This window comes from Dendrobium catenatum, unplaced genomic scaffold (assembly GCF_001605985.2).
Source record: "Dendrobium catenatum unplaced genomic scaffold, ASM160598v2 fragScaff_scaffold_716, whole genome shotgun sequence".
NCBI lineage: Eukaryota > Viridiplantae > Streptophyta > Magnoliopsida > Asparagales > Orchidaceae > Dendrobium > Dendrobium catenatum.
In genome coordinates this window covers 24,399,934-24,417,229 of record NW_021319178.1, presented here as the reverse complement: position 1 = coordinate 24,417,229, position 17,296 = coordinate 24,399,934, and the positions used below count along the sequence as shown (strand labels likewise).

General features: G+C 32.3%; 1 protein-coding gene and 1 long non-coding RNA gene across 2 annotated transcripts; both read left to right on the top strand.

Annotated features, from left to right (window-relative positions):
- Positions 1-892: 892 nt before the first annotated feature.
- Positions 893-5,725, top strand: LOC114579954. The gene is made up of 2 exons (XR_003701241.1): positions 893-1,192; positions 5,361-5,725. It is a non-coding gene; the product is annotated as an uncharacterized LOC114579954 (long non-coding RNA).
- A 6,693-nt stretch (positions 5,726-12,418) lies between these two features.
- On the top strand, positions 12,419-15,129 carry LOC110114184 (probable mannose-1-phosphate guanylyltransferase 1). The gene is made up of 5 exons (XM_020846970.2): positions 12,419-12,584; positions 13,297-13,437; positions 13,730-13,792; positions 13,899-14,138; positions 14,217-15,129. Exons 2-5 carry the CDS (start codon positions 13,327-13,329, stop codon positions 14,886-14,888), a joined length of 1,086 nt encoding a protein of 361 aa, XP_020702629.1. The 5' UTR covers positions 12,419-12,584; positions 13,297-13,326; the 3' UTR covers positions 14,889-15,129.
- Positions 15,130-17,296: the final 2,167 nt, after the last annotated feature.

The window sequence follows — 17,296 nt, the reverse complement described above, 5'->3', positions numbered from 1 at the left end:
TAACTAAATTATTTTTAATATTCAATAATATTAATATTCTTATAATACGTATATATTTTTAAAATTCTAACAAGGTGCAAGCTAATTTAATAAATATATGATATGAAACATGATTTTTATGATAGAATTATTAGAAATTTTTTAGGCATTAAATTTATAATATGGAGAATATTAGTGATGTGTTGGATTATTTTTTTAGATAGAAGGGCAGACAAATAACCAAGCTGACATGATCAATCTTGACTTTAAGGTATATTATTTTTTTATAAATTGTTATAATTTAAGTATTAATGGAAATAAGAAAAGTAATTATTATTATTTAATTTTGAAATTATTTTTTTAATAATTATAATTTATTTCGGTCTCTCTCTGTTTACAGTAACCTGCGCTTTACTGTAGCAGTGCTACAGTAAAGCGCAGGTTACTGTAGACAGAGAGAGACCGAACGCATCTCTCTGTCAGGTGACCTGATGCAATAATTTGCCCATCAGCGGATGCATACTATGCGGAACTAGAATATGAATGCTAGGTTTTGGATTAAATCTCCCTCAGAAATTCCGTGCCCTAGAATGCGAAAGAATTCGCTGGTACTGCAAGCGGGGTTCTTTTCGGACACAATAGTAGTAGCTATTCAGGAACACGAGGATTGTTGATGAATTTACACTACTGAAGGAAGCTTGGTGAGTCTTGTCGTTTTGGGGAGCAATTATTAGGTCCTTTCACTGGATGTAGAGGAAGGTTCGTTTTTAGGCAAAAATAGGTCAAAAAGTGCAAATACCGAGGTTTTTGAAAAACTCGGTATTTTTTCAAAAAACTCGGTATTTGCATTTTTTTAGACAAAACCGAACCTTCCTCTAGGTCCTTGCACCGGACCAAATAAAAGTTCCGTTTTGGGACGTGGAGGCTCTCATTGTATACTAGGTTATTACAGGTTTCGATAAAAATTAGTAGGGTTTGAATTGTCTGTTAGAAGTGATTCAGTTTCGTGGAGTATTATGATTGTTGCTAGACGGCCTTGCCTATGCCTCCAGCTCCATCAACAATGCAATTACTATCTCCATCTATGCTTGCCACATATGTTATGGTGGTGATGCCTCCATTAAAGGCGCATCCAGTTCTTAAATTTCTTTGACGAAGCTTCTGTCGACAACCTCTGGGCAAGCAGATTTGTCGCCCTTTGCTTCAGCCTTCTGTAAGAAGTGCCTTAAGGAATTGGTGGCATTTCTTTATCCCTTTTTCCTCCCTTCTTTCGTTATACGTCATGCTCCATCTAGACTAAGACATCAAACAAATGATAAGACATATTTTATTCTGCTAGAATGGAGCCAAGGTTTCATGCTTTTCAGAGCCGAACAATGCCATGTTCTGATAAAACTCTTCTTCAGTAACTTAGTGCAGATTTTTTTCAGGCAAAGGCTTCATGCATTTTGCATGGAAATATGTTCTAAGGCACTAGGATATCCTATGGAGAAAATGAATTGCATCCAAAGATGCCTTAAGACACAAGTGCATTCTAAAGGGTGGTATCAATATATCCATACAATTTGACAACTTAACTTTGATTTCTAAATTAGTTTACTTGTTCTCAACATATTGATATTGCGGATAATCTTGTAGCATGCAAATGTCGATTAAGCTAAAGCTACCATTGTGTGGAGTTGACTATTGCCTTTAAATATTGTATTGCTTCCCAGATGCTTTATAGAGTTAAGTATGCTATAGCAAATTTAATAATTGCATGTTGTAAGAGTTCTTTTTTAGAAAACTTCCTCATCAAAGCTAAAACCCAACTATGATTGTAGATGAACTTTCTAATCTTTTTGGCCTTGGTCGAAGAAGGCTTTCCATAATGAATTTAAAGACAAAGTGGAGGATAACCAAATTTCATGTATGACAACTAGCAAATCATCCAACTCAATAGTTATGACCGATTTTCATAGTGAATTTTGAAGTGCTTCTTGATATAACTCAAGAATAGATACAGATGGTATGGACATGACATGTACAAAAAGAGTATAGAATGATAAAATATCATATAAGGATGAATTGGAGGAGTAATATGGTGCCTTTTGCCTTTTCTTAGCCTATTGGTAATTAGAGATTAGAGAATTCCTCATTAGATGCTTGCTAAACTAAATCTAATAATGTGGATTGAGGCGTTATTGGTTGATGCAATTAAGTTCGTCTTAAGTAAAATTGCAGTGGTATAGATATAGGAAGAAGAGTTGCTAAAGTCAGAGGAATATGAGGAGAGAATGATTTAAGTGAGTAGGAAGAGTGAGAAAAAAGGAACTCTCATTAAATATAATGTCAGTTGGAATTATAAACATCAAATAATAGGATCATTACATCAACAACCTTTTTATCTGTGAGAATACCCCTGAAATATACAACAAATTTTACAAAAAATATAGCCTGTATCCAAATACTTGTGGTGGTAAAGAAAACATATATTGGTTGGTGTTGAGAAGAGATATTGATGGAAAGTTATTGAGCAAATGGGCGGGGATTTGTTTGATGAGAGGACATTTCTTCAACCTTCAATTGATGAGGAGCATTCATATTAAACATTAGAGTGTTGGTAATATTAAGTAGACAACTATTATTTCATCGAACAAGTCCATTTTATTGATATTTATAAGATCATGGCCTCATAATTTTCTTGAGAGAGTAACCACTGATCCAAAAGAGGAAGCATTTGGAGGAGTTAGACTGGATATCAAAGCATGCTGAGCAACGAATGAATAATCAAATTTCTCCCACAATTTTTAAAATCATTCTGAGCATCATTTTTGAAAAAAAATATCATAAATTAAAGTTTCAAACTAGAGTTCATAAGGCTTAATTTTCAAGAACAGAGGATTACCTGAATGCACCCGAGCTTAATTTTCAAGAGATCACGTTGATGAGCGATCCAATTCCACTCGTCGGAGACTAATCACCACCGGTATGATCTAACCGGATACAGAATCTCCTCCACCACCTGTAAGAAAACAGGATACAGAAAAAGGGGTTCTCGACAGCAAGTCAGAGAATTCAATTGACAAATCATCCAAATCTGCATTAGCTATGTTCCGGTGTGCTTTTATAATAACACCCGGGAAAGAAAACAAGAATACAATTCAAATGTGGCTATACAACTAGCAACATTAACAGCTACAGAGTAGAGAAGAAAGGCAAGACAAAAGACAAACTGTATCAGGTTATTTATAAGACACTCCGGTGTCACAAGTGTACCGTGGAATTTATTTATTCTAACTTATAGCATCCTACTATGGAATTTAAGGATGGATCTAGATGCATACTTACCTTTTATTCGATTCTTTTAAGAAAAATATGTGTTTATATGCTCTAATGGAAGAATGGTATATTTACTATATTTATGAAGTTGAAGACATATTGAGAAGTATGAAAAGAAAGAATATTAAAATGTGAAGGATCGAAAATTGTTCAGAATTTTATTATTTTAAGTTCGAGTACTTTTGTTAGAAGAAAGGCGTTATTAGACATAAGATTGTAGACTATACATCTTAGTAAAATTGAGTTGTAGAATAAATGATTTGGAGTTTGGGCTCTCTGGGAGATGGTTTAATATGCTTTATCCAATATTGATTTGAAAGATATTTTTTGGTTGAAGGTTATTAATATTATTTGCTACGAGGTGAATAGATATGTTAGTATTGATATTGAGTTGAGAACTCGTAAGGAGGTGTGGATTAATTTTTTAATAGATATTCATTTCTAAGAGTCTTTGGTCTATTGTTCTGCTCATGCCAAAGAGAGTAGGCTAGACCCTAGAGCTAAGAAGTATATATTCTTTTGATTTATATGTAAGGTGAAGGAGCATATGAATTAGTGTGCTACTGCCAAGTCACCTGGTTTCTTAATTGTTGGTGTGCTAAGTTCAATGAGTCAACTATGCTTCAATAGAAGTCAATGAAGACTGAGTATTAGGGAAGATATCAAAAAGTTTAATGACATTTTTGAATAGCTTGAGTTTCAATAGTTAGACAATAGCTCACCTTATCATCCTACTACATCTGAACCTTAGGAAGAGATGACACTAACCTATATATATATATATATATATATATATATATATATATTGCTTCTTATAAGCCCAATAGATTATTAACACCTCAAAGACATTTATACAAAGATTTCTCTTAGTCTCATATAGTTTCTTGTACTTTGTGTAGCTGAGTCTATTAGTGATTAAAGGCTTTTCTTGAGAAAGATATTACATAAGAATTGAAGTACTAGCTATATTTTTAATTTACAATAAGTTAGGTTGCTTAAGATTGAAAATTGGGTACAGCTCCCTACAGAAAAATGAATAATTATATGCAAATAGACTTCAAGTGCTGAGAAAGAACCTAGGTGAATATAATATTAGATACAGTGCAGGATTGATTGTAAAGGGCTATAACATGAAGAGATGCGTGGGCTTCAAAGAGGTTTTTCTCACTTATTATCAAGCTTAGATGATTCATACTATTTCATTTTTTGTAGTACATGGGACATGGAATTGAAATAGTTCAATACTTCAATGTGAAAACAAATTTTCTCCATGGTAATTTGGATGAGAATATTCACATGCAATAATTGTTTGGATTATAAATTGAAGGAAACCAATATAATATGTACTTACGTAAAAGCCTATATGGACTTAAAGAAGTTTACTTGACAAACAAATTATGGAAGTAATAGATATTATGTTGTTGTTGTAATAACTTCTCCTGAGAAAGGTAGAGGTAGATCTAAAAAGATTTAGTTAGAAAATATTAGAAATGATTTTTCTTTATTAGATTTAAATGAGAATTTGACTCTTAACAAGACACAATGGAGAAAAAATATTTATGTAGTCAATCCCACAGTAGGATAAATGTTTGATGTTGTTGTTGTAATAACTTCTCCTAAGTCATTAGGAAAGGAAAGGTACATGATAAGAGTGACATTTGTTAGTGTAGGTGGAAACTATGTATATTATGGTGTGCAGATAAAATATTGTTAGTGTTGTGGATAGAGACATCATGAATAAGCCTGACAAAGCACATTGGGAAGTAATGAAATGGACTTTGATATATCTCAAAGACTGCAGATTATGGTTTGATATATGGCTTGGGAAAGTTTGATTGTTATATTTTGAAGTTTTTAAATTCTAATTATGCATGTAATTTTAAGAGGAGGTTTTGAATAGGTATGTCTTCACTCTCTTTAGGTGTGTTATTAGTTTCAAGGTTTGTTTTTAGCTTAAATTTTTTCTATTATATAGCTGGAGTATTTGACATTGCTTTTAAGTTATTAAAGAAGCTAATTAGTTTAGAGCTTTATGTCCATTCTTATTTTGTACGATTCAGGTGATGCCACGATAAGAACGAAGGGCAAACAACAAGAGGAGCGGGAGGGGGATGGAGCGGTACGTCAAATGCGTCATGTTAGCGGTATCGAGCGGAGGTGATGTGGCGCATTTTGGATAGTCTCTAGACGACGTTCGGCATCTGCACAGAATAATTTGCCCTTTGTCAGTGGCAGAGTGCGCTGAGGACTTTTGGGGAGAATGATAATCAAGCCATGCATTGTTGCTAATGTACTAGGACTTCGCTGAGGTGGCTTGGTGATTTGAGCCAGCTTTTGTTATCCACTTTAATATTTGATGTTATGGAAAATTTGATATGAAGATAAATTGTATAAATTATATTAAATAAGGAGGGAATTTTCATTATTTTTGCTTTTAACCTGTTTAAGGTTTCGTTTGGGACGACTTTCTTATTATTTCTTAAAGCAGTTTTTTAGTATAAAAAAATTTTTTTTTACTAAAAAGTCGTTTTAAGAAGCAGCAAAAAAGCTATCCCAAACGAAGCCTAAACTTCTTTTTACCTCATTTGCTGACGGATTTAGGTTTTGATTTGACTTATGTTGTGTTTTGTTGATGGCACATGGTATGTTTTTCGCTATTTTGTTTTTCAAATCGATTATATTTTCAATTGATTGTTTTTTTTTTCTTATTTATTTAAAATTCTGTATGTTGAAAAGTTTTTTTTTTTATAACAAACTGTGTTATACTATGACAATTATAAGAAAATTGATATTTATTTTTTAAAAAAGAAAAATTATTTATATACTCAATAATAATTTAAAACAAATTTTTTTTTTCACAATAATTTTATGAGTTAGGCCATCTCACATAAATCTTTGATGAGAGACTGATATAAGCAAATAAAAAAGTCCGTAGGGTTCCGAGTCGGGCTGAGGTTCGCTTCCATTCACTTCTAAAAGTGAATAGAGTAATCATAATTGGCAGGAAGAGGCGATGAGCATTTTAGCTTTTTCATCACCTCCCATTCATGAAATTTAAATTTTGTTTGGGATGAATTTTTTATTATTTTTTAAAACGATTTTGTACTATAAAAATTGAAAAATTGATTTAAGAAGCAGAAATAATGCCGTTCCAGACTTCGTTTGAGACAGTTTTTTTACTATTTCTCAAAATAGTTTTTTAGTATAAAAATTTTTAGTTAAACAAAATTTTATATTAAAAAAATCACTTGAAAAAATAGTAAAAAAATTGTCTAAAACGAAGCCTTATCAAGATTTTTTTTTTTTGAACTGAAATTCCATTAGAATAAAAAGAGTACAACAAAGGCCCAAAGCAAAGAGTCCATAAAATCAACGGACAAAAAACATAGTCTAAACAACACTCAAACTACAAAAACCCAAAACAAGAAAGAAAAGAGCAAGAGCGGACTCAGGCCGCCGGCCACCTGGTTGCCAGGCTTGAGCCATCCAATAGTCAGTAAGGTTGCATCCAAGCCCAGGCCATCCTAGGGGCCTCATCATAGTCCTCCACTAGCCAAACCAAACCAAACTGAAAGAAAAGCCAAACGAAGCCTTATCAAGATGATATATACCACAGCTTATTCTAAGAAATGCAAGATTTATTATTCTTATTGTGAGAGAGGAACTCCAAATTTCCTCATAATTTTCTCAAGCTTTATATTAAGAAAGATTCCTCTAAATTTTGATGTCATCTTCTCAATTCTTCCCTTTGTTAATTTTTGTGGAAGAGGAATTTGTATATACTTGTTCTCTTATTTAGTAATATATATATATATATATATATTAATTATGTTGCATCATTAAATGCCTCGTTCTACAAATTTAGCTCATTTTTTTTATGAATCTGATGAATTATGTAATTTTCTATAAAGTTATTTTTATTTTCCTATACTATTTATATGTGGTCCTAATTTAGTTTATCCTAGTATGGTCCTATTGGTTTCTATCAAAATAATTGCTTTTGGCCCTTCTGATACAGGTGAATTAGAGTCTCCTTCACATTCATTTTCATCTTTATTTCTACCAATATTTTTGTCCAAATTATCAGGTTATATCACTGTGTTTGCCAGCCTGAATATATTTCTGAGAATAATTAAAATGCTTCTTAAAAAAATAAAATTTCAGGGTGAGCAATTACCCACACTAAACTTTTTCTGGTTCCACCCCTGTACTTGGAAAAGTTATTTTGTGCGGATGCCGAACGCAGTTTGGAGACCAACAAGGATGTGCCACGTCACCCTTATGCTCGGTACCGCTGATGTGGCGCATTCTGGTTGGTCTCCGGACAACGTTCTACTTTCAATCTCCGCACAGAATAATTTCTCGTGTACTTAACACTAATCTTTCTGAGAATACATTATTCTCGAACATTTTCTTCGTTTTTTTTTTTTTTTTTTTTTTTTTTTTTCTACAGGCTTCTCTCCAAACCAGCTGGCACCTTTCACTTTCTCTGTAAGTTTAATATCTAAATATTATATTTCTAAGAGGCGTTTTTACTCTGAAAAAATAATAGTAACCAAATTCTTTTGTACAGTGCTAATTGCAAGCCAGTTGTATTCAAATTGAGACAATATTAAATTAGCAAAATCAGGGGCGGAGAGAGGGGGGCCTAGGGGGGCACGCTCCCCCCCCCCCCTCGAAAGTTAGAAAAGCCTACGCCGGAAGCTTCTTGCTAGCGGTTCCAAAAAAAAAAGAAATTTACAAGCATATCTTTATAGAATACATTGATTTTTCATAATCATATAAGCAATAAATTGATTAATTGAATCTTAATATAAAAATCAGCTAAAACAATGTTAAAATTGGCCCCAGTTAAAAATTTCTGACTCCGCCGCTGAGCAAAATGTGTTTAAAAGATTTTCTGCAAGAACTTTGCATTCATGCTTTTAATTTCTTATGATCTGACAAAAAATTTTAGCAAGTTCTGCAACATTTGTATTACTTGTATTCAATAATGTGATTCAGACCTTCATCAAGCTTTGTAAAGGCATCTTTAAAGCAAGGAGAGGGGAGGAGCAAAGCATAATTGGGTTCAATTATACTAATTCATAATCACATGATTGATTTGACATAGCAAATGAAATAATGCGAAAATTTTGGAGATTTTTTTTTATTTCTATGTAAAAATGATATAAATATATTATTTTTTGGGTATCAAGTAATTTAGTTAATAAATTTATTATTAAAATTTTATGATGTTTAAATTTATTTTTTGATACACATTAGAAAAAAAAAAAAAGAAGAAATAACTAGTGGGTAGATCTACGGAAGCCTGATAATTCATAGCTATATAAAGACATAGTTCAACTAACTTTTGTCTAATGGACCACACAATGCGTCTGTATGCTGAGGAATTGAAGGCAGATTGAGACATTGGGGCCATGATAATTTACATACTTCAGCTAATAGAGTATATATTTTTTATAATTATGAGCTAATTTAATTATCAAATTTGGAACTTATAATATTAATGATAGAAGCCAAAACTCAATTATTTGGTAATGAGCTGTCTGAATGTCAGAGTATTTCTCTGGCAAAATAGCTTAAAGAATCATAAAAAGTAAAATAAAAATGATAAAGTTTATTCCCTATAAGGCCTTCTCCTTATTTGTCAATCAATTTTGCAAAAAAAATAAAAAAAATAAAAGAGGAATTGATTTTAAGCATTGGTTTTATATTTTGGAACAATTTAATAATAATAATAATAATAATAATAATAATATAATGACATAGAAAAATAATTAGAAGTTATAATATTATATTTAATTAATTAGTATTAATTAAATGAGATAAAACTAAAATGGTCTACTGCCTTGTTATGGAACAATTATTACGTCCTCTGATCGGGAGTAGATCTACGTCCGGTCAGAGGCTTGTTACTCAATTTTTGCTCGGTATTTGATCGGTATTGATAGGTATTGTTTGATAATATGGAGGAATACCGCTTTGGGAAGACCAATACCGAGTTATACCGAGCAATACCGAGTTATACCAAAAAATACCGATTTTTTCTCGGTATTTTTTGGTATAACTCGGTTTAACTCGGTATTTCGTCTTCACCTAATGATATTTTCTCGTTATTATTGGTATTGCTCGGTATTTGCTCGGTATTTCTCATTTTGTTGCATGCAATCTTAGTGCCGACCGGACGTAGCTCTACGTACGTTCACCCGACCAAATAAAAGTTCCTTTTATGAAGAATCAAAATGATTATCAATCATTTAAAAGTTTCATTTTAATTTTCTTGAGTTTTAAGTATGTATCAAATGATCACACTGAAAGACTAATTTGATTTATATTTAAAGAATCAATAGATTGAATTAATACTTTTATATGTTAGAAACTATTTTGTTCATTTATTAAAAGTTAAGAGACAAAATTTATCATTTTCTCTTTATTAAACATTAGTGAACATTCAAGAATCACAAAAAAAAATTGTGAAAACGACATAGTTCTCAAGAGTATTAAGTGCTTGAAAGCCAATGAGAACTATATTATAGTTTCTGATTTTCGAGGAATTTATTTTGTATGAAGAATAAGGAGAAGGCCCCCCAAGCCTACAAGCCAATAATGCAATGTTGTCTATGCATGATAACACCATGTGAGTCATTTGTGGCCACACCCATTATGTAAAATTAAGACTTCGTTTTAGACGGTTTTTTTTGCGCTTCTTAAAACGGTTCTTTAGTACAAAAAATTTTAATTCTTGCACTAAAACGTCGCTTTAAGAAGCAATAAGAAAGCCGTCCCAAATGAAGCCTAAGAGTTTGTTTGAGACAACTTTCATATTGCATTATAAAACATTTTTTTAGCACAAAAAGTTTTGAAAAAAAAAAAATTGTGTTAGAAAGCTGTTTTAGAAAGCAATAAAAAAGTTATACCAAATAAAACCTAAGACTTTATTTGGGAAAGCTTTCTTGCAGCTTGTTTTTTAAATTGCAACCAAAATATTTGTTTAACCATTGTTTTAAATAATTTTTTTACTAGGAGACTATTTTCTACCGTAGCTTTCAAAAAGTTATTTTCTTCTCAATAAGACTTCGTTTCGGGCAACTTTCTAATTGTTTTTTAAAGCAATATTTTAGAATAAAAATTTTTTAAATTAGAATTTTTCGTACTAAAAAATTGCTAGAACATTAAACGAAGCCTAACTTTACGGCGGCTTTTATAAATAATCGTAGCTGTCCCAAATATATCCTAAGATTTAGAAAAAGAAAAGAAAAAATAACGAGTTTTAATTGGAAAACATTTATTAGATTGTGACTATTTGCTCTCCTCACAACACAAATTTTACAGGCGATTAGCCCAACAGCAGGGCCTGAAACTTTAAACGACGAGCATTGTTTTCTTTTAAGTTTTTACACCATAAGGCATAAGATTTGTCAATGACCAGTGAGCTTCACATGGTAGGCCTGTTTCCACCTCATTGTGAATAGGACCTTATCCTATTTATTAAATTAAAATATTTTGGCCCTGCAAATCTTAAGAAAAATCATTCTCGAGATTAGAAGTGCTTAGTAGAGAGGATTTGAATATGGGATGGGGGTTCTAAACCGTGCTCGCCCACCCACCATAAACCTCGGTGGGTTATATTATTCTTCATGAGTGGATTCTTATAATGGATCATGATAGAGCGCTTTCTTTAGCGCCCTTTTAGAATTTTGTAATTATATATTTAGCTTCATATTTTTTATCTAATTAATATGCTAAAATTTTTTTTTCATTAAGAAGTTGATCTTATGATTGGAAGACCTATTTTAGATTAGAAGTGCTTATTTAGTTACTTTATATTTTTTACTTTTAAGATATTATTTATTTCAATACAAAATAAATTATTTTAGTTGTAATTGTGAAATCATTTTTATCCTCATAAGACCAACTTCTTAATGGCAAAAAAAAAAAAACTCAATTAGAAGTGTTTATTCAACTCTGTTTTTTTCTTTTATTTTAAAATGGGCACTAAATTTTGTTGGATTATTTTAATAAAGTTGGATTTTAAAAATTTTAAATTTATTATAAGATAAGTACAATATAAATTTATTAATTGTTTGAATCGGTTTTACTTTAAAATATGTACGGAAAAGGGATGAACGGGATAAATCTGGTAGGGATTTGCTATCCTGATTTTTAACGGCAAACAGCATCGCAGTAGAACACGTAAGCTCTGGGCTTTCGGTTTTTACAGGAAAGCCCTGCTATTTTATGCATATGTTCTGCATTGTAATGTCATTGAAAACTATAATTACAATATACACCCTGAACACATAAGCCTAAAAATGCCAGGGCGTTTTTTACATATAATAACAAATTTTATATAAAATATTAAAATTCGTAAGAAAAAAAAATAATAAAAGTTGTAACATCAAAATTTTTATTAATATTTCTAATGTCTTAATTATAAAACAATAAATTCATTAATTTATTGAAAATTAATTAAATTGAAAAAGAAACATGATTTAAATTTTAATATGACCTTAAAAATTTGGGTGAAATTGTTATGCACGAAAGTGGTTAGGTAATAATTTTTTATATGTACAAGATTTAAATATAAGACATAAAAATGGCCAAAATTTAAAATAAATTTTAATTAGAAATAGTTTAAAATTTTATATTAATTTTAAGATGAATGCAATACATCTTAATATTTTTTTTATAATTGTCAAAATCCATATTGATCAAAATTTTATTAATATTGATCAAATTTTGATTAAAACTTGTCACCTGTTTTTCTAAATAAATATATATTATGAAAGGATTCATAACCTGTATTTATTAAAATAAAGATGAATTTATATATGCACAACATAAATATATGTATTTATATATTTAATATCTGAATTTTTATAATTATTTATATATTTTTTATCTCAATTGCACTTAAATATACTTATAAATATTTTTTCATTTAAAAAAATTATATTAGTGATACTTTCACTATGATTTAAAATTTTAAATATTATATAAATAAATATAAAAATATTAAATATTAAATATATAAATTTTCTACGTGTAAATTCTCTAAAATAAATTGTTTAGGAAGCTTCCAAACTGGCGGGTGTATATAGCCGAACAGATCGTTCAACACGGACTTGCGCAAGGTAAACGAGCAAGGAGCCGTTAATAATCGGGTTCTCGCATTTTCTCTCCGCGTATCCTTCTTGCTCAGCGCACGAAGGTAGTAACGGGAGAGAATAGATCGAATATCTTCGGATTTCCCGCCCTCCATCTCGAATCTGACCTCTAATACGGTATTGGCCGTTCAAATCGACCAGTTTTTTTTTCTTCTTTTCCAAATTTCTGTAATTCAATTTTCATTTTAGTGTTTCTCCCTAGATCTGCATCAATTCCTTTCTTAGGGGTTTTATATCTTCTTTTATCGTCCATGGATCTCATGCAATGTTGCGGGATCTGGATGCTTTGGCGTTTTGATTGGGGCTACGTGCTTCAATTCATTTTCTTTATTTTGCAGTCATTTGCGCAATTTTTTAGAAGGCCAACGCATTTGGCCTTTGCTGTTCCGAGATTGTTTGAAATTTCGGTGGTTTTCTTGGTTTGTTGTTGGAAATATTCAGATCCGACGTGTGATTCGCTCTTTAGTTTTGTGAATGAATGTTAAAGAGTAAAGCTAGGCATCTTAAAAATATCTCTGTTATTCCATAAAATTAGCCCTTCAAACAATCCAATATCAGTTCTAATTTAGAAAGGAATGGTAAAAAATGGTCCATCTTGGTCTCTAGTCTTTCTTTGCTACGAGATTTTGTGTTCATAGATGATCTATCTCTTGTTTTAGCTTGAAATCTTTATTGTGGCTCTAGCCAAAGCAATTCTAGCTTTTTTTGCGGCCTGATCCTTATCCCTTTTAGCAATTCTTCTTGGCGGAGCTCCAGAGCTGGAGACCCGGCTGTTGAAGCTCAGAACTTTCTTAGATTCCTTCAATTGATATTGTTCTGTATATTCAGGGGAAGATAAAAGGAAGGATCTTTCACTATGAAGGCACTAATTCTTGTCGGTGGATTTGGCACTCGCTTGCGGCCATTGACCCTCAGTGTTCCAAAACCACTAGTGGATTTTGCCAACAAACCCATGATCCTTCATCAGGTATTGTTATAATTCATTTCATATATCTTCTGCAAAGCTTAATTTGAATTTACACTTGAATTCTCCATTCAATTTACACTGTCATTCTTTTAATATTTCCTATTCTGTGAAGATCACAATCTAGAATTATGACAATTTTCGTCTGCATTTTGAAATTTTTTGTTGCTTCAATTGAACTGTAGTTTATATAATTTTTGATCTAATTATATAGCTTATTATAAGAATCTCCTTGTTTTATCATTCCTTAATTTTCTGATTGCTTTAATTGTGTTTTGTTCTCGGCCATGTCAAGATTGAAGCTCTGAAGGAGGTAGGGGTAACTGAAGTTGTTTTAGCGATAAATTACCAGCCAGAGGTAAAATTGAAAAAGCAATGTTTGTTTGTATTCTTGAGCTTATCTTCTTTAAATTATTGGCTGTTATTTCTTATATCTGATACTCTTTTTTTTTTTCTGTGATTAGGTCATGCTCAACTTTCTCAAGGAATTTGAAACTAAGATTGGTATAACAATTACCTGCTCTCAGGAGACTGAACCTCTAGGAACAGCTGGCCCTCTTGCTCTTGCAAGAGATAAGCTAGTGGATGGCTCTGGTGAGCCTTTCTTTGTCCTCAACAGTGATGTTATAAGTGAATACCCATTTGCTGAATTAGTTAAATTCCATAAATCCCATGGAGGAGAGGCCACAATTATGGTAACCAAGGTAAATATCTATCTTTATGCTTCTTATTCTTTTTATGATCGATAAACCTACAAAATGAACTTTGATTTCGTTGAATAGGTCGATGAACCTTCAAAGTATGGTGTAGTTGTTATGGAGGAGGAAACTGGAAAAGTAGAGAGATTTGTTGAAAAGCCAAAAATATTTGTTGGAAACAAAATCAATGCTGGGATCTACCTGCTGAACCCCTCAGTCCTCGACCTTATCGAATTGCGACCCACCTCAATAGAGAAGGAGGTTTTCCCTAAAATTGCTTCTGATCAAAACCTCTTTGCCATGGTCTTGCCAGGGTTCTGGATGGACATTGGGCAGCCTAAAGACTACATCACAGGCCTAAGGCTCTACCTTGATTCCATTAGGAAGAAATCGTCGGCCAAACTTGCCGTAGGTTCGCACTTTATCGGGAATGTCCTGGTGCATGAGACTGCTGTGATTGGAGAAGGTTGCCTGATTGGTCCCGATGTCGCGATCGGACCAGGTTGTGTGGTCGAATCTGGTGTAAGGCTCTCAAGATGTACTGTGATGCGCGGAGCTCGTGTGAAGAATCATGCCTGTGTCTCAAGCAGCATCATTGGATGGCATTCTACAGTGGGGCAGTGGGCAAGGGTTGAGAACATGACTATCCTTGGTGAGGATGTGCATGTTGGTGATGAGGTATACAGCAATGGAGGGGTTGTCCTCCCACACAAGGAGATCAAATCTAGCATCCTGAAACCTGAGATTGTTATGTGATTTTGATGTCTTGTTTGAGCATATTGAAAGCCAGTTTATTTCCATCCCAGCTGTGTGTGTTCATGTATGCCAAGCTTGTCATTAAGCATCCCAGCTTTGAAAAACATGTCCGGTTTAGCATGCATGTATATAATAACTTTATCTATGAACCATGCGATCGTGTGAAGCTTGTGATGTGGTTCACTGTTTCATTTCTTGTTTCTTCTCTCAATGAATAAAGGAAAGCTTTCGTGTTTGCAAACTCTGGTCTTCTGTGCCAAAATATGTTCTTTTTCCCTTGTTAAGTTAGCTGAAGGTATCTCTGAAAATGATGAGATATTGGAGTCCATTGTGCTTGTTGTGTGCTCGAATATTCACGATGCACGATTTTTAATGATTTATGTAGGAATGAATATTCATGATTTGTTTTTGAACTTTAGTGAATTTAATTGTGAAATTACATCATCAATCAGGAATGATATATTTCACTCTCTATTAATGTATAACATATGCCTTGTGCATTTGTGGTAATGCCCAAGTTTTTTCATTTGCTGTGATAGTCAAAGGGTAAAAATATAAACTATCATGCCCAAAATACTAGTGTAAATATTCTTACCTTCCTGAATCTATTATTGCCTCCTAGACTTAACTTTCTCTCCATAGAATTATCACCATTTTTTTAATGATTTTGTTGAGGTGATGTTTCATCCTCCAACAAAGAATAAGATGAAAGAGGCCGAGCCGGCTCATGCTTAAACTCGAGCTCGCTCAAACTCGAGAGCTCGATAAGCTTGGCTCATGAGCCCATGAACTAATCGAGCTTGAGCCTGCTCGGCTCAGTTACACCCCTAGCTAATTGGGTGTTAGTCCTTGCACATTGCTGATCAATAAATATTGTAATTATGGGTCAACGAAGATTGGAATCCTTATAAATGGTGTCGAATGGTTGCTAGCAGGAAATCAAGTTGATGGAGTGAATATTAATCTCAATTATCTCGGTCTTTTCGGATATCATGCACATAAATAGTAAAATTAAGAAGAGTGTGGGGCATAGGAAGTTTTTAGTTAAAATTCTTAGAGGTGAAAAATCATAGGGTCTATTTTTGTTCAACATCGTCCACTTTTTATTTTTATTTTTTAAATAGTATAAATGTGGTCCATAACCAAATAATTGGAGTGGCCTTGTACAGGGTGTCTGATAGAAAATTAGAATATACGATGCATAAAGACAAGTTTAGTATAAGTCTGGCTGGAGATAGCTATGATGTAAGACTTGTTAGAGAAAGTTTTGATTCAGGCAAGCTTGTAGTAGTGCAAACTAAAATCAATAATGACTATAACTTAAGCAAGATTCCAATGTAGGCCTTGAAAGAGATGTTAGACTTGTTTAGTTTAGATGTAACAATATCAACGGTATAGACAGAATTAGCTATAGGTCCTGAAGGGGAAGAATGGAGCTCAAGCAATGTAAGATGATAGTTTGAAATACAACATGATTATGATACTAGCGAGAGTAGAATATAGATCTTGATAGAGATTACTATAATACAAGTGAGGTATGTGGCATAGTTTTGGATGCGACCATGATAATGATGCAAATATAAGTCTTAGAGAAAATGGCTATACTTGTATGTTTGGAAGGAGATGGCTACACTAATCTTATGAGAAATGATTTTCATAAAATTTTCTAAGGGATTGGGTTCCTTTAGTTTTGAAAGAATTAGACTTTATTGATGGTGACTCCTCATAGGATTTTTCAAAGGGTTTAGGCTCTTTCTTCTTCCTTCCAAACTTGAAAAGAAAATCCTTGCTTTTTTTCATTGATGATTTTATAAGATTTGCATATGGATCAAAGTTTTTTTGAGCTTGTAAAATCATACCTCTTTGTTAATACAAGCATTGTGAAAGAAAATAGGCAAGCGATTATTGGGTAATACCTGGTTGCAATTACTGTTATAATACTATGATAATAATATATGTGAAAAAAAGTGAATATTGGTTATTTACTTATGTTGGTTGGAGACTGATTGGGCTATACAACATGATGGGACGACGAGCTTTTATTTAAATACTATGGTTTGATGTTATCCTCTGTTGATTCACGTAATTTATTGATTGAGATTTATTGTTACAACTCAACCTAACAGGCTTTCTTTCATGTTGAGCTATGATAGATAAATCTAAAGATATAGTTTTAGAATGTTTCAAATTCTCTTCCAATATTCATTTTAGATAAACAACAGACTACATAGCTACTAAAACATCAAGCATACTGAAAATAAACTCATCAACATATTCTCTTTTCATTTCATCAAAATGATATTTATAAGATCTACACTATAGTATATTGCTACATAACAAAGAACAAAACAAAGCATTTAAAAATTAGTCATGACTGTACAAAAATCAAAACAGAAAAATATCTACCA